At 36.9% G+C, this 18267-nt stretch overlaps 1 protein-coding gene across 1 annotated transcript; it reads right to left on the bottom strand.

The window, feature by feature from the left end:
• Nucleotides 1-3636: 3636 nt before the first annotated feature.
• Nucleotides 3637-9980, bottom strand: wnt7bb (wingless-type MMTV integration site family, member 7Bb). Its single transcript, XM_042753154.1, has 2 exons — nt 9551-9980; nt 3637-4901 (listed from the first exon to the last, which is right to left on the bottom strand). The coding sequence occupies exons 1-2, from the start codon at nt 9737-9739 to the stop codon at nt 4422-4424; spliced, it is 669 nt and encodes a 222-aa protein (XP_042609088.1). The 5' UTR covers nt 9740-9980; the 3' UTR covers nt 3637-4421.
• Nucleotides 9981-18267: the final 8287 nt, after the last annotated feature.

The following is an 18267-nucleotide window of genomic DNA, read 5'->3' on the forward strand; positions in this document are numbered from 1 at the left end:
TAAAAAAAAAAGTTTTTCATAGATTACAGTAAATTTTACATTTAATTCAATGTTTTACTTGCTGTTTCTTTGCAATTATTGTGAAATTTAGTAGCAATTTCTAAGTGAAAAATCACTACACATTTTTTTTCACTGTGCATATAAATATGAACTATCCACACCATTATTAGTGAATGACATTATGATTTATTGCTTTACTATGAATTATTTGACCAAATTCTGATGCTTAAAGCTAAACTGTGTGTAATTTTTTGCTATGTTTGATGTGCAGAGGAGGCGGTTTGGGAAACCTGTTTGGAAACAGTCATTATCCAATTCCAAATTAAGACACAAAAATCACAATCTTAACCTTGAATACGACTTTACAAAATGCATGATTTCTGGGATTGATCTACACTGTTTTCTGCAATTAAAAGTCAGAGATCTCAAAATGAACTCAAATCATCTCTCATCAAATGATCTGAGCTGCTCTTTACTCATTTGTCCATTTTTAATTCTCCGCCAGAAGAAACATTTCACACAAAGTTGAGACTTAATCATAAGTGGGAACTCTATATAAAAGAGCAACATTTGCGCAATAAAATTAGAGACCAGCCTTCATTCTGTGTTTTATTAGTCGCTAAGCGTTTCCAAGCAGTTCTAAATGAACAGTGATCTATTAAACGCAGTGGCTGTCTCTCACTCGTCTGAGTTACTGGTGCATTGCTGTGCGATCAGGCCGTTTCTGTGTGAATAAAGCCGCCGGAGTGGAACTCGCATTGAACAAACCATCTTGACATCAGAACAAAAGGCGCTTTAGAGGAGAGCACACACACCATGGACTCTGTTTTTCTCTCTCATATTTTTTAATGACAAAATGTTTGCCAGAAACAGGTGGATTTATTTTGGGCAATCCGGGGTATAGTGATGGAGCTTAGATGGTTCCGGGCCCCAGGGCTTCAGACAACTAACAAAACACATCTTACTTCTGCTTTGCTGCCTGTCTGTAATGCCTTTCAGCCGAGAGCACGATGCTTTCCCTCGACTGACACCCTTAAAATCCATGCTGTACCCACAGCAGAAAGAGTTTCAGCTTGTGTATGTTCTATGAATTAAAGTTATATTTCAGTTCAAAGCTAAACATACCTTGGGATTTAAATGTAACATTATTTTGACACATTTAATACAACATTCATTGGAAACTAGTTAGAATCGTGTGTAGATTTACCTAAAAAGTGAAATGGTTTCAGATTTTCCCAAAAATCTTGTATGTGAGTGAATTATAAGATACAATATAATTAGATATAGTAATACAAATTCTATATAATATAAAGATATGATTATATATAATAATTAGGGTTGTCAGTAGATTAACATTTTTAATCGAATCGCAAAAAAAATTTGCTTGTGAAAACACACAAGATTATTTAAAGCTATTTTTGTGTTAAATGAGAAAGTATTAAGTAGACCTTACAAATTGTAGCTTTAGAAAGAAATATTTGTTTTGATTTGATTCAACATAACATTTATTACACATAAACATTTAGGCTCACAATGCCAGGCCTAAAATAAACTATGGAACTTAAAAGAAGATAATTAGTGACCCTGAAGCACAAAAGCAGTCTTAAGTCGCTGGGGTATATTTGTTGCAATAGCTAAAAAAAAAAAAACATTGTAGCCTATGGGTCAAAATTAACGATTTTTCTTTTATGCCAAAAATCATTAGGATATTAAGTAAAGATCATGTTCCATGAAGATATTTTGTAAATTTCCTACCATAAATATATCAAAACTTAATTTTTAATTAGTAATATGCATTGCTAAGAATTCATTTGGAAAACTTCAAATGGGATTTTCTCAGTATTTTTTTTTTTTTGCACCCTCAGATTTCAGATTTTCAAATAGTTGTATCTCAGCTAAATATTGTCCTCCTCACAAACCATACATCAAGCAAAGCTTATTCAGCTTTCAGATGATGCATACATCTCAATTTCGAAAAACTGACACTTAAGACTGGTTTTGTGGCCCAGGGTCACATTTAAGAAACATCTTAATATGTTTTGTTCATACAGTGAAAGTCATTGGTAAGTCAGTCTTTTATTTTATTATATTTTAACTATATAGAATTTTTGTTTAATTTTTGTATAATTCTGAAAACAGAGTTAATTTTCTCTGCAAAAACATTCCAAATGTCAGTCAACTTAGATCCCAAAGTCTGCAATCAAAAGTCAGAGATCTCAATCATTTCTCATCAAATCCATATTCATTTTACAGCTCTAAGCTCTATACTTTTTAATTTTTCCTAAGGAATTTTAGGAGAAACATCTGAGACGAAGTCCCATGCACTGAAGCACTATGAAAGAGCATAATATCTACCGCAGTACAAGAGCAAATCAACCTAAACCCTCTTGTTTTTTTTCCCCTTAATTCCTAAGATAACTCCACACATGCCACAATCAAGCGAACGGACCACAAGTTATTATAAACATGTGTTTTCCTCACAAACGTAAAGAAAGGCTGGATGGGCGAGCTGCTCGCTTGATTTAACTATGATATCTAATGATGTATGTTTCCTCCTCATGCCCTATTAAGATTAAGAGTGACTGGAACTGCGCAATACGGGCACAATATCCGGCCTCAAATATGAATCACAGCAAATATCACTGCCTCATTTTAGGCAACTTTCCCAAATGGGCTTCGAAGACATGGAAGTGGAAAGCTGTCCCTGACACAGCCAGGAAACAAGCATAAAAAGCCACCAGTGCAATTCATCTTGTCATTTATAATGGGGAAATGGCGACGAGTCTATTCTTTTCGGGTTTAATTATGGATCATTATGTTGAGAGGTGATGTGTGTTTAATGGGTTTTCATGCTTCTGAAATACAGGAAACTGGAGTTGGGATTCATACTGATGTCATGTGTGCTTGAAAACATCAATGTTTGGGATCAAACATAGTTTAAACCTTTTGCATTAAAAAATCTATTAATTTAGAAAGCAATCAACCAGCAGGAACAAAACAATACAATAGTAAATGCAAAAAATAAAAAGCAATCAATCATATAACTGAGCATCACATGGACAGAAAATTCAAAAGATTTGTCAACTTTTAAAATTGAGAAGAGAAACTACTTCCCAGATCTTTTATATTTGATGTTAAAACTCTGTTATTGTAATGCAAATTGTTTTTTCACTTGTTAATACTAATATAAAATATTATACAATATCATATTTTGTGTAATATTTATTATTTATAAAAGGTTACATATTATGAAATACTAATAACATATACTGTATATATATATATATATATATATATATATATATATATATATATATATATATATATATAAAATTAAAACAAAATTTATATTACAATATTGTATATAATATATAACATAATATACAGTCATATTTTTTGCATTTTAAATATTAATGTAAAACATCAAATATATTAAAGGATATAGATAAAAATATTTATTACGTAATAAATACTGATATAAAATATTCTATAATATAAATCTAAAATATTACATATTGTCTAATGGAACATGTTATGTAAAAGTTTTTATATAGTATACAATATATAATGTGTTTCAGGACCCAGTTTCCCAAAGAGTTATTTTCCCCTGCAAAAACATCCCAGATGTCAGTCAGCTTGATATTTATTTTACTTTTAATTGCATCGTATCTGAATAGAAAAAATATCAGTGCAGCACTCTGTAACATATCCAGAAATATACTCGTTCCACATTTCATGAACTGATGAAGGATCTTTGAATCGCAGAGACCGGTTTAGCAAAGTCGGAAGAAGAAAAGTGGCCTGAACGTCTATCGCATACCTTACTGAGAACTACGGCTAGATTACAGCAAAGATGAACCCATGCTAACATGCGTCAGCTGACCAAAAAATAAAAAAATGACAGTGGTTTCGTAAGTCAACACATCATTAGCCATCAAACGTTCCTGTCGGAAAACACGGGGCCTTTTTCCTTCCCTCTACAAGACGTTTTCAGTCACGAGCTTCTACAAAGTCTTTCTCTCGGTTTACACTTAGTACAAAAGAACACATTTCTACCCGTTAGCGCTTCGGTTCCTTAGGAGACTATGACATATAATATAGAATAATTTATTTTCAGTGTTCAAACAGACAGATCCAGTGTGACTGGATAACTAACATACTCTACCAGGTTCCAGTTGGCATTTATACATCCTCGATTTGCACTGAGCTCCTTAAACACAACGCAGCGAGTTCCTCCGTGGCGTTTTGAGACGATACTGAGTCCCACACTACGAATCCCAGCATGCACGGCTGGCATCCTGCAGTCCTTTAGCGCGAGTCAGTGCACGTACCTCTGGGCTCGTACCTACCGATAGAGTTTAGTATTTTAACTCTGTGTTAAAGCAAATATACATTCTGCTCTGCAAAACGAGCCGAGCGATTCATTTGCAGGTGAACACCTCCGTCCTCTCGCTACAGGTGTTGCATTTCACAAAACAGCACCACTGGAATTTACAGTTGCATTGCCACACTTTGGTGTACTGATGCGTGTTGTAGCCCCGCCCACAGCACATGAGATCACAGCCGTCTGTGTGCGGTGATGTCCGGTTGCACAGCCGCCCCTGCGTCCCCACGCTGCCCGTTTTGGCGTCCTCTTCGCAGTAGTTGGGCGAGCGCTCGATGTAGACCAAGTCTGTTTCTAAGGGCTTCTGGTAACCATCCGCTTTCTTCACCTTGAGGAAGGTGGGCTGCCGCAGGCGCGAGGCACGGACCACCTCCACATGCACTGCTTTGTTGTACTTGTCCTTCAGGACATAGCCGATCTCGCGGAACTTGGGTAGCGTGGTCCAGCAGGTTTTGGTGGTGCAGGAGCCCGACACGCCGTGACACTTGCATTCCAGCTTCATCCGCTCCTCCAGAACCTGCGAGAAACAGTACGAGTCTCAGTTAGAGTGTCATTTACCAACCCCAACTGTGTCAGAGAAACTATTTGTGACCCTGGATTTTTTTACATTGAGATTTATACATCATTTGAAAGCTAAATAAATGATCTTTCTATTGATGTGTGGTTTGTTAGGAGGACAATATTTGGTCTGAGATACAACTATATGAAAATCTGGAATCTGAGGGTGCAAAAAAATCTAAATATTGAGAAAATCACTCTTTAAAGTTGTCCAAATGAAGTCCTTAGCAATGCATATTACTAATCAAAAATTAAGTTTTGATATATTTATGGTAGGAAATTTACTAAATATTTTCATGGAACATTATCTTTACTTAATATCCTAATGATTTTTGGCTACAAATATACCTTTGTTACTTTTTTTGACTGGTTTTGCTTAAATGGCCTAATTGAACTATGGCCTAATCCTGTCTTAGTCTAAGATCTGTCTGTGAAACCAGGCCAATATGTATTATTATATTAACTATGTTAATCAGTGTCATGTTTTTTAATTTTTTTTAGTTTTCTACAATTACTGTACTATTGTACAATTACACAACTGGTGTGCTGTGTTGGTCACCACTTGATATCCAATATAAAATACTAGTTTACAGTTTATTGTATTCTGCCTAATGTTTTACAAATAGTACTGTAAATGAAACAGAATGCATAATACAATGGTAAATGTAGTAGTTCATTGTTGTCATATCTCTATGCTGGTCACAGAACCTCATCACATTGCATGACAGACGCATCTCGAAAATTAATTATTTGCATTTTTAAAAAAACTAAATTCATCTACGGTTGACAGACAAACCATGCAATGTCAAAAATCACAAGTTAAATGATTATAAGTTACTCATCACAATAGAAAAGGTCGATGGTGGCCACATTGCTTTGTGGGACACAGTATCTGTCAAGAATGATGCACGTTCAACATACTTCAGAAATAGTATGAGAGTAAGCTATTCTGAACACTAAAACACAGCACACGGAAATCAGCCTTTTTATGGTTTGCACTGGGCTGTTTGGAAGACAAGCAATGTACATGCAGTGGAAAAACCATATGCTGGCGTAGCGACGATCTAATGTGCTACATTAATACTGCCGAGACTTCAGACGCTCGCTGCTGATCCGCACCAGCAGCTCTCTGCCAGTTACCCATCAAACCTACTCTGTAATTCTCTCTACCTTCCTGCACACCACATCTATGAGCAGGAAAAATAAATATAAATCTCCTATAACCAAACACCATGATACTCCCAGTTAGAAGTGGATTATCGAGCTATTTAATGCTTTGCAGATCTTTCGCAGCAGTAAAGCTACCGAACGTCATCAAATGGAAAGAAAGCGGAAGAAACCTGCATTACAGATGGAGAAAGGGTTCAAATCATCAAGCACACATGTACAGTGTACTGCAAAGAAAAGGAGATGCTTTATTTTTAGATTAACATTGGATATCAATGCTGTATGAAAGTGTGGGAAGTCGTGGGAAGTCGTGGCCTAATGGTTAGAGAGTCGGACTCCCAATCGAAGGGTTGTGAGTTCGAGTCTCGGGGCCCGGCAGGAATTGTGGGAAAAAAGGGGGGGAGTGCATGTACAGTTCTCTCTCCACCTTCAATACCATGACTTAGGTGCCCTTTGAGCAAGGCATCGAACCCCCAACTGCTCCCCGGGCGCCAGCAGCATAAAATGGCTGCCCACTGCTCCGGGTGTGGTGTTCACAGTGTGTGTGGTGTGTTCACTGCTCTGTGTGTGTGCACTACGGATGGGTTAAATGCAGAGCACGAATTCTGAGTATGGGTCACCATACTTGGCTGAATGTCACGTCACTTTCACTTTTCACTTTCACTTTTGAAATGCTGAAAGACTTTTTCCAGACCTTTTTCTCTGTCTGGCACGACTCCTCACCAAAAGCAATTATCATGTCCCTGGAAAACACATGTAAACTAATTGATCAATCCCACAAAACCGTCTTGACCCATGCGAGGCCATTGACAGTTGAAGTCGGTCGGGAGATCTCGATTTCAACAGGGTCTGTGCAATAACAAAAGAGGTCAGAAGGATTGTTCTGGCAAGACATTTATACTCAAGTCTACAGTGATGTTTTGTACTTCCTGGCCTTTCCCTATGACTCATATCAATCCTGCCAGTTTTCCATTTTAATAATAAAAAAATGGTTCCTAATTGGCCTCTAATTGAATTATGCTAAAAATGAACAGAATAAGTATATTACTGCGTTATCATTTTACATTTTAAAAATGTACTTGTTCTAAAACCTGTTGTGCTGGCCAAATAAACCACGTTGTACGATTGTAAGGCATCTCTCTTTCACACACACACACACACACACACACACACACAGACTGCATGCATTATAAGGCATAATACTTATAAAAAAGAATACATTGAGAGGCATAATGTCTATGAAAGTTTATGAAAAGTCTATGAAAACCATGCAGTTCTAATATACATTTTTATGTTGCACACAAATAACTGATATTGTGTGTGCGCATGTGTGTGTATATATATATATATATATATACAAAACACACACACACACACACACACACACTACACATATATATAATATATATATATATATATATATATATATATATATTATATATATATATATATTAATGTTATTATACAGTTAATAGTTACACAAAAATGAAATAATAATATTAATATTATTTTAAAATAAGGTACTAATATAAAAGTAATAGAAATATTTTATAGATTTTTACTGCTTTTTAATATAACTTTATTTATATATTTGATTTTTTAACATTTATTTAAAATATGCATTTTAAATTTTTTTTTTTAAAAATCATTACATAGTATCTAAAGCAAGGCTTTCTACGTGTACTGCGTTAAGCTGACTGACTTGTCATAGCTCTTGCTTATTATTGCTCTTTTGTTGATTCTGACTGAGTCGCTTGGGATAAAAGCGTCTGCTAAATGACTTAATGTAAATGTAATGTAAATTTAATAACAAGTAGAATGTTTTAATTCTGCCATGCAGTAATTATATTTCATAAAATGTAAACTGGATTTTTAGCCAATACTTAACCAATTAACAAATTGTTCCCTTGTAAAACACTGATTAATTGAAATCAGTTCCACGTGGCTTCAATGCATCAATGCTGATTCTACAGAGAAATACGTTCATGACTACCATGGATTCAACATACAACGAGCCAGCGTATGCCTGCAGGCATCAGCGTTTCAAAATGAACGATGTGTTACTTCACAAGCCGTCCGAAGGCCCGCAGCGCTGTTTACATTTGCCTGGATACGCTTACATCCACAACGCTAATGTGGACCAGTTTTGGCCCCGGCTCACTCCAACCACATACACGTATGATAGCAATTGAAATTCCAGAGCGCCAACTTCCATCTTCCCCCATCCAGAGTCACATGGTACGTCCCGTCCCCCTTACCCTATGATGCTATGGCTCCACGATTGCCATTGTGGGTCCTCTATAAAAGACGAGAAAAAAGCCTGACTCAATGGAGCGAGGGCTGTGTTTTCAGTGCTGCAGAAAGACTCGCAATAATATCCTGTTACAGGCTTTAGACTTGATGATTCCATGCAGCGGCCTGCGATGGGATTGGCCAGGCTCCAGCTGGCAACCGCGATCCTGGGGCTCAGTCCCGGCTCGGCTCAGGCTCGCTCACACCATAAAGCCCTGTGTTATTAATTAGATCCATTTGTCACCGGAGTGCATGCGGTTCTGCTGTTTCAGTGCATGTTGTTTTGTGTTCTTGGATGACTAACAGCTATCAAACAAACAAACATGGCCAGAGCGGCGAGCGGCCAAACCGAGCTTGAACCGGGATCAAGGCGGGAACCGAGAAAACAAGCAGTAATTGGCTGAAGCGAAACAAGTTGCTGAAAATGGCTGTCTGTTGCGGAGCGATCAAGCTTGCTTTGGGTTGCTCGGTGGGGGAATCGTTTTAGATGCCACCTGAAACACCTGTTTTACATAGGAAGAACGAACTGCGCCACCCACAATACGGCGAATGGTTTTGGAGGACCGTCAAGACGAGCCACACCGCACAACTTCGCAGAGCCAAACTCTAAAACACTCTTAAGCTGAAAAAAATGACATCGAACTCTAAATGCATTTGTCTTTTCAGCATGAATTAATGGATACATTTCTGAAGAATTCATTATTTGTTTCTTCAACTAAACGGCGGCCAAAAGGCGCTTCCAAGCTTCAACGTTTTAAAGCCTCTGACATCTAGAACAGATTAAGTAGCACTGTCTGGAAGATTTTCCCAACCGTGCAGTCAAACAAAATGGATAAATGTTTCTGCAAGGCGACCACGACCAATGTTGGTAAATTGTCAAATTAAAATGGTCTTGAGAAATAACAAATGAATGCATAAGAACTTTTCCCCAAAGATTTTATTTGTTTCTTCAAGGCAAAAACTCTTCCAAGCTTTAAAGTTCTTCAAACAGCTTCTGAAGCCTAAACAGATTAAGAAGCATTGTCTGGATGCATCTCCCAATCGTGCAGTCAAACAAAACTTTTGGATGAATGGTCTGGCAGTCTTGCAGAAACAACGTTATTAAATGTTGAATCTAAATGTTTGAGCTTGTGCAGGAAAAAGCCTCACCTTCCGGCCAGCTTCGTTGTTATGAAGGTTCATCAGCCGTCGGGCATTTTTTTTAATCTCCCGGGCGTCCACGAACTTCCGGGAGAACTCGATGCCGTATTTGATGTCCGCGGAGCATCCGCCCCATTTCCAGCCCTCCTCCTGGTTGTAGTAGCCCTGTTTCTCCCTGTCGCAGCCGCAGTGGCTCATGTTACCCTGGCTGCATGCGGCCGTCACGGCGTGGGCGACCCCAGCGGCGGTGATGGCGTAGGTGAATGCCGCCTCCCTGCTGCCTGGGGGGAAGAGGGAACAGGCTGTGACATCTGCTCAACAGGACTCGATCACCAACAAATCTGCATGCACAAACTAGCAAAATCAACATTTTGCGTTTGTGCTGGGTAGTAAATGATTACATGTAATCATACGTAATCAGAATTAAAGGGTTAGTTCACCCAAAATTTAAAATTAGTCCATGTTTTACTCTCCCTCTAAGCATCCTAGGTGTATATGACTTTCTTCTTTCAGATGAATCCAATTGGAGTTATATTAAAAATTGTCCTGGCTCTTGCAAGCATTAAAATGGAGAAGGTGGGTGTTTTTGTTCAACAGTTCAAAAGTAGTCAAATAAAGCATGCACATCCTTAATAAAAAGTGCCTCACATGGCTCCAGGGGGTGAATAAAGGCCTCCTGTAATGTATCGATGCGTTTTTGTATATAAAAAAAAATAAAAGTAAAAAAAATCCATATTTAAAATGTTATAATCATTTTTTTCTAACTTCTGCTGACTGTCATACGTGCAAGCCATTCCGGCGGATGATTTAGTAAGTATGCATTGCGTATGCGCCAGTGAGAAGCACATTATTTAGAATTAGAAGCACAAAACAAGGAATTGTAAAGAAAAACGTAGGAGGATTTCGATATAAGCCAAGAAAAGACTGGTTTATCTTTGCTCAAGTAAGGAAACTTTGCTTCGTTTGCTCCTGTAAACAAACTCGTGAGACTAGCATATCTCACAGGCGCGTGCACGTTTATAACGTTTTAAATAGTGATATTTTTCTTACAAAAATGCATGGATTCTCTACAGGAGGCCTTTATTCACCCCCTGGAGCCGTATGAGGCACATTTTTTTATGGATACACTTTATTTGACTACTTTTGGACTGATGAACAAAAACACCTGCCTACTCCCATTCTAATGCTTAGAAGAGCCAGGATAATTTTTAATATAACTCCGATTTTGAAGAAAGTCATATACACGTAGGATGCTTTGAGGGTGAGTAAAACATGGGCTAATTTTCATTTTTGGGTGAACTAATCCTTTAAGCACTTGTAATTAGATTATACTATGTTTTAAATGTTCATAATCAGATTACAGTTACTTGGATGGATTACATATTTACAGATTATTCACACAATGGCAGTAAATTATTAATATTTTATTCATTCTCCCTAATTCTTTTTTCCCTTTTTACATTTTTGTTCATGTGATGCAGAGATTCCTTAACCTTTTTTTCTGTCAAACCACTCTGACCTAAAATATTTACTTGAAGTCCCCCTGAGATTTAAAGTTAATCTTTCAATAATTTATCAACACACTTGCATGTTCTCTGATTGGCTAACAATAATCCAATTTTAACCTATAAACAAGTTATGTAAAAAGTACTCTAAAAGTAATCCAAAAGTATTCCCACTAAATCACCTTACATTACCGACTGCAATTTTCAACATATATTTTGTAATCAGTAACATAATACAATTTGTAAGTAATCCACCCAGCACTGTTTATAAATTGTATATATTGGTAATAATAAAGCAAGTATCACTCTTACTGTTGCTCACACGACAGGTTAGAGGTTTAAGCAAACCCAAATCAAATCTTGCTGAGGAAAGGTGTGCTGTTACTTTACTACGATGGGTAAAAACAGCATAGCAACACCCTAGCAACCAATAACATTGGACAAATTCAAATTAGAACACCTTAGAAACTGCACAGCAACACCCGAGACACCAGCAAAAACTCCCAGGCAACCACATAATGAGTTAACCAGTTAGAATACTTTAGAAACTACACAGCAACCAGCCAGAACACTCTAGCAAACACACTGTGCTAAAAACTAATTAGAAAAACAACCAGCCAGAAAACCATACCAAGGACATTTTGCTAAAACAAATTAAAATACCTTAGCATCCAGCCAGAACACTATGGCAAACACATCACATTGTGTTAAAAAAATCAACACACCTTAGGAACTGCATAGCAACGCTCTTACATAACATTATGCTAAAAACAAATTAGAACAACTAAGCAACTGCATGGTAACACCCTGGCAACCAGCCAGTACAACAAATATAATGGCAGTGACATTTGCATGTGCAAACAACAGATGTTTTATTTTTTCAAAAGAAGCAAAATTTTCTATCTTCACTGTTAGAAACAACAAAATCAGTTGATGTGTTCAGATACTCAATATCTTCAGGAAAACATGACTTGGTATCTTTATACAATCATTAAAAAAATAGAGTGGTATGGAATAATAATAGTAATATTTTAGAAAAGCAATTTCAAATGAGAATGTATGATTAGTACAGATTTCTGTGTAGCTTCCAAAGATGAAAAATGTGTGATAAGCTGGTTTCATCCCAGCTGCTGAACAGTGTTTCTGTACACCTTTGGGGGAAAGGCTGCAGCTGTTAACCAGCGACCGCAGATGTTACTCAGAGTGTGAGAAAGAAAAACCAAGGTGCTGTCCAAAGTGCTGAATTCTCCTGCCAGAGCACCTTACAAACCCACCACAAGAAACACAGCGAGGTGCATCTGGCCCTCCGTTGCTGCTGCTGGGATGGCTGGCAGGTTCCACTCACACACACATCTGGAGCTTTATTTAACATGACACATGGAGCAAACATAAGAAGACATTCACAGTACATCAGCTCTACAGTCATGGGAAATATAATGAACTGATAACAGCAATCTCTGGTCATCTCAGAAGAGCCAAACTCTCTTATCAAAAGCTGTCTTTCTAAAGAGAGGTGTGCTGTTACTTTAAGTGATCACATGTATGATTTTTACATCCAGGATAGAAAAAAATAGCAACAAAACATTGGGCAAAACTAGAGATGCACCGATTGCAATAATTTTCTTGGCCGAATTGGATTTCTGTTTTTTGTGTGTGTAAGTGTAACCTGCCAATACCAATTTTTGCAGATTCCGATTTTCTCTCTAAATACTATAATTGACAACATCTACAAACAAAAATCTATACTTTTTAATGCAAAGATTATTTAAAATGATTAAACATTACAATTCCCCCAATTTTGACAAAGTTACATGTTCTCTCACACAGTGCTCTGTGACTAGAAAAGAGGTAGAAATAACAATTAACTGACAAGGAGTTTCTGTATTTAAGAAAACAGATGTCATTTCCCACTATGTTTCTTAAATTGTAATTTTTTCACTAACCTTATTAAATGTGTCATCTTTCACATTAAATTCTAACATTGTTTCAAATAAGTCAGTTATAATAAGAAGAAACTAGAGCTGTTACCATTCAAATTAAATCAGTATCAACAAACTCCATTTTTCCACTGCAGGAAACAGAGAAGCTGCATCTGAAGTGGCATTAGATGTATTTACACAGACTGTTTGATAAAGTTGAGGTGCCAGAAATGTATTTACACTGCAAAATTTCAAGTGCATAAAGAATTTTATAAGAATAATTTTATATTTTTTTAAACATAAAAATAAGAAATGTTGAAATGAAACCAGTAGGTGGCGGCAAATGACTGTTTGAATGAGTGAGTCATTTAGTCCTTCATTCAACAGATTTGTTCAAACGGCTGATTCATTCAGAAACGAGTGACTACTGTCTTTATGAATGGGTTACTGAATCATTGACTCACTCGATTCTTCAAAAAACGTGCATATATTCAGTAACGAAACACCAGTGTGTTGCTGGGAGACACACAACAGTTCTGCTGTGGCTTTGATTGGAACTATTTTCATCAGCAAAAATAAGCAAAAACAGTCAATATTGTGTCTAAAATGTAAGTCACATAATTTTAACTTCTTGTTTATTGAACTAATATTGTATAAAATCACATTTTTTGTCTTGAATTTTTGTATAAATTTTTTATATATTTTATATTATTTAATTTGTTTTACTACCGCAGTATGCATCTACAACTTTCTGTGAATGCTGTTGTGCTCATTTGTTTTGATTTCTGCACGAGTCTCTCTCCTAAACTCACTCATGCTACTCATCTGGCACAACATAAATACATTATCAGTCGCTGTAAGTGTGACCGGTCTGGGCCGGTCATGCAGAAAATCGTCTAATTACGGTCCCTGGCCGGACGGATCGGTACATCACTAGGCAAAACCAATCTTAACACCATAGCAACTCCCTAGCAAGCATCCAGCATCCAAAATGTGCTAAAAACTAATTAGAACACCTTAGCAACTGCATAGCAATACCCTAGAAACCACATATTGGGCAAAAACCAACCTGAACATCTAAGCAACTCACTAGCAACCAGACAAAACACTAGCAATCAAAATATGCTAAAAACAAATTAGAAGATTTTAGAAACTTCATAGCAACACCCTAGCATCCACCCAGAACACTCTAGCAACCACACTGTGCTAAAAACAAATTAGAACATCTTAGCAACACATTTGCAACCTGAACAGACTGGGTAAATAAATTAATGATAAAACTGCAAAACTTGTCGCTTCATACCAAAAATATGCTGTAAAAGTGCTTCAACTAAGCACTGAGTTAAGGGTATGAAAACGTATGTAATGGAATGATTTCAGTTTTTGTTTCTAATAAAATGGCAAAGTTGTTAGAAACCCGTTTTGTGCTTTCTCATTATGGTGTATGGACTGTAGATTATTGTGTGGAATAAAGGTAATTTACAGCAGTTTAAAATAAGGCTGCAACATAAAACGTGAAAAAAAGGAAGTGTTATGAATACTTTCGCAAGACACTATAATTGCTTATTTTTATCTAGTAATAGAAATGTATGGCTTCATGAAATTTACCCTTCAAAATCTGTTTGTCCAAAATGTTACAAGTAGGAATACTGAGACCTTAATAATCAACCAGCCAACTTGTGACAGCAGAGAAGACTTTCACTCCTCACACACTGGCATGTGCAAGTCTTTGACTCAAACACACATGCACACAGTGCCAATGTAATGGCAAATGCAGGAAAAAAAGATTAGTGCCAATGTAATGGCAAAAGCACAGACCAGCGTTTGGCTCCCACATGCGCACGCTCACACACACACACAAAGACTTTTGAGAAATGAATGGGTGTTGATGGACTGTCACCCCTGTTGTGTCTGGATCTACGACGGCTGCTAATGAGACCAAATTATATAGAGAAACTGAGAGCGCAGATGCAGAATCTCTCTTTGAGGCCAGCCAGCTCTATGTTCAGAATAACAGTAACAAACTTCTCTTACTATTTATGAAGCATACAGTCTATAAGCATAAAATACATGCATGTATAAAATAATCTACTTTCTTTTTCAGTTCAATTACAGACGCAGTGTTTTCATCTCATTTTTTTTTTAGAGGGGGGATGGGATCTAGAAAGGTCCAAGAGCTGGGACTCGAACTCGGGACACCAAAAGCATAATGTCTCTATACGTCGGCATGCTGCCCACGAGGCTATTGGCGCCAACCAAAATGTTACTTCTAAAATGATGACTGGACTACAGACATATTTTAGCCTAAATGATTAGCTGACTAATCTGTCTTAAGGAAGCCCAGTATAGTTTTGGTGTATAATATATTATAACGTTTGTTGGGTTGTTGATGTTTCTTGGGGGCTGTTTACATCATACATATGCTAATATATATAAATGATTATATACACACATACATATTTATATATATTACTGCTGTCAAAATTAGCATGTTAACGTAGGCAATTTAATGACATTAAAAATATTTAACGCAGTTAATGCAGGGGGGAGTTAGGGTTTGCGCAGTTAATGCAGGGGCGGAGCTAGGGTTTGCACAGTTAATGCAGGGGCGGAGCTAGGGTTTGCACAGTTAATGCAGGGGCGGAGCTAGGGTTGGCCACCCAACTCTCACCACTGCTGTTTCTATCTCTTTTTTTCTTTACATGGACGCAGAACAACCACATCACATGGGAGACTTTTCAGATGCATACTCCACTTCATGCCAGGCGCTACTTAAACAAGTGCGGAAACTGTACGGGTGACGAGGAGCTTCAGTACAATAACAGTGAACTGCGGTCAGATGAGCTGTTGTCAGGCTGTCTGTCAGTAAAAATGTATTTTCCTGTCCTGTCAGCCATAACACTGTGCTCGTAGTGCTAGCTGTTCAATTGCACGCACTAATACGGCAACACGCTGTAGCCTGTATCAATTTCATATTGATGCACGTTCAGCAGCGGCAGCTCTTAAAGCAATAGCAGCCAAATAAGCTAATAACCAGCTGCTCTGATGCCTGTTAATCAGAGAACAAAAGAAATAAGAGGAAAGCAATAACTTTTGTAGCTTTAAGGATTCATCTATATTCAACTTAGAAATTAAATAAAGTCATTAACACTATATTCTGTGTTATATATCTTAATTATACTGTACTGTTGAATGGCTATAGTCAATGGTTAAATATTAGGAAAGAAAGAACAATTTTCTAAAGTCATCTAAAGATTGTTAGCAGTAAAACTCACCTTCATTCATAAAAAAAGATGCCACTAAAATATTAAAAATATGTTGTTTCTACATTAATTTGAAGATGTAATTATTAAATTTGAAGAATTATTTGAAATTATTGCAATAGAAAAAAACTTTAAAAACTTTAATATTAGGTGGGATTAATCATGAGTAAAGTAAAAAAAAAAATCAATTGATAGCACTTATACAGTATATATATATATGTGACGTGAAAAACACCACTTTGCCACTTTCAAAAGCAAAAAATAAAAAATAAAATGAATACAAGCTCACAAACAAAACGTCCCAATTCCAGTTTCCAGGATTTTCTAAAAATACAGTCTTCCCCAGCCTCCCAATCTTTCCTCTCCATCGCGCAGGCGGTGCCCAATCAGGCTGCTGTCCACATCGGGTTAACGGTACGAGAGGGCCATACTCACAAACGCCAAAGTGAATAAAGCACATCAGAGGAGGCCAGACCCAAAGCCCTGACTCGACTCCAGCTAGAAGCACCCTGGGATAGCCTCGAACCCTGCCAGTGGAAAACTGGACTGACCAGAAAACCCTCAAAGAACTTGGAAGGGAAGAAGAGAGGAATATTAAAACAGATGTCTAATAGAGTTTAGTGGCAAGTGTCTGCGACAGAATCCAAGATCGCTGTGGAAGAGTAACGCTCTGTCTCTGTTTACCCTCACTTTACGTAAATATATATATATATATCCTCGTGACCTTACGTAGAGAGGGTGGGTGAACGACTGCGTCCATCATGCCGGCTGACCACTTTGGCTCGGACGGATGAGAGCGAACCACTAAACAAATCACGTTTGACACGGCTGAGGAGATTTACAACCTCAGAGAGAACAAACAATCCCGTTGAACCCTACGATGGCCTGGGCAGCTCCAAATGCTCCATTCATGCCGCCGAACAGACGTAGCGCACTTGAGGGACGCTACGCCCACCTGGAGGGCACTTTGAGGCCGGTGAACACAGCCAAGTTCCGCTAAATCTGCTTTTTCTGCTACATCTGAGGTCAGCGAGAGCATCGAGAAGAGTTATGATGAAGCTACAGCCATCAAATGAGAGGAGAGACAGTCGCTGGCTCTGCACTGCAAACTCATTAGTGAAGTCGAGCATCTTAAAGGGATCGTTCACTCAAAAAGTACAACTCTGTCAAGAGTCACAAACGACAGGAAGAGATTGTGTGTTCTGTGAGCTTTACAACAACCGAACTGAGCAGATCCTGTTCAATATAACATGAGTGTCTCTGAGCAGCTAGAATCTCATCTGCACTGTGTGCTGTGATGCATACTAGATTCTAGATACTAGATGCAATGTCAATTATTTAAAAAATGTATAAAAAAATAACTTTTTACACACACACACACACACACAAATAATATTTCTTTAAATGTTTAAATATATTCAATATTTTAAATATATATAAACAAAATATATTTCAAGTAAATATTAATAAATATTTTTTAAATTCTGAAGTAAATATTAATAGTTAATATATTTATATATATATATATATATATATATATATATATATATATATATATATATATATATATATATATATATATATATATATATGTATATATAGACACACACATATAGAATACATATATAAATATATTAATAAATAAAATAACTAAAGATTATAAATAATTATTACAATACAATTAAAAACAGCTATTTTATTTTGTTCCTTTTACTTTGAATCTACTTGCCAATAGTGATTGGGTGAAATAATTTTTTTTTTTAACCTTTTCAGAGCAAATACATATGCAAAATTCAGACATGAAATATTGTCAGATGTCTGAGTGTATTCTTATGTCCGGAAATGCGCTGTAGCATAAATGCAAACACAAACGCAAGACGTGGCATCTGTAAAAACTACACACATGAGGGAAGAGTTTCCTTTACATGAAATCAAAAACAAGTTAACAAACGCTGTGTAATCCAGCACTGGGGGAGTTTTGTGACTCTCAGCATTTCTAGATCATTCTTTTTTAATGTCAAGCAGCTCTTTAATCACGA

Source organism: Cyprinus carpio, chromosome B25 (assembly GCF_018340385.1).
Source record: "Cyprinus carpio isolate SPL01 chromosome B25, ASM1834038v1, whole genome shotgun sequence".
NCBI classification, from domain to species: Eukaryota; Metazoa; Chordata; class Actinopteri; order Cypriniformes; family Cyprinidae; genus Cyprinus; species Cyprinus carpio.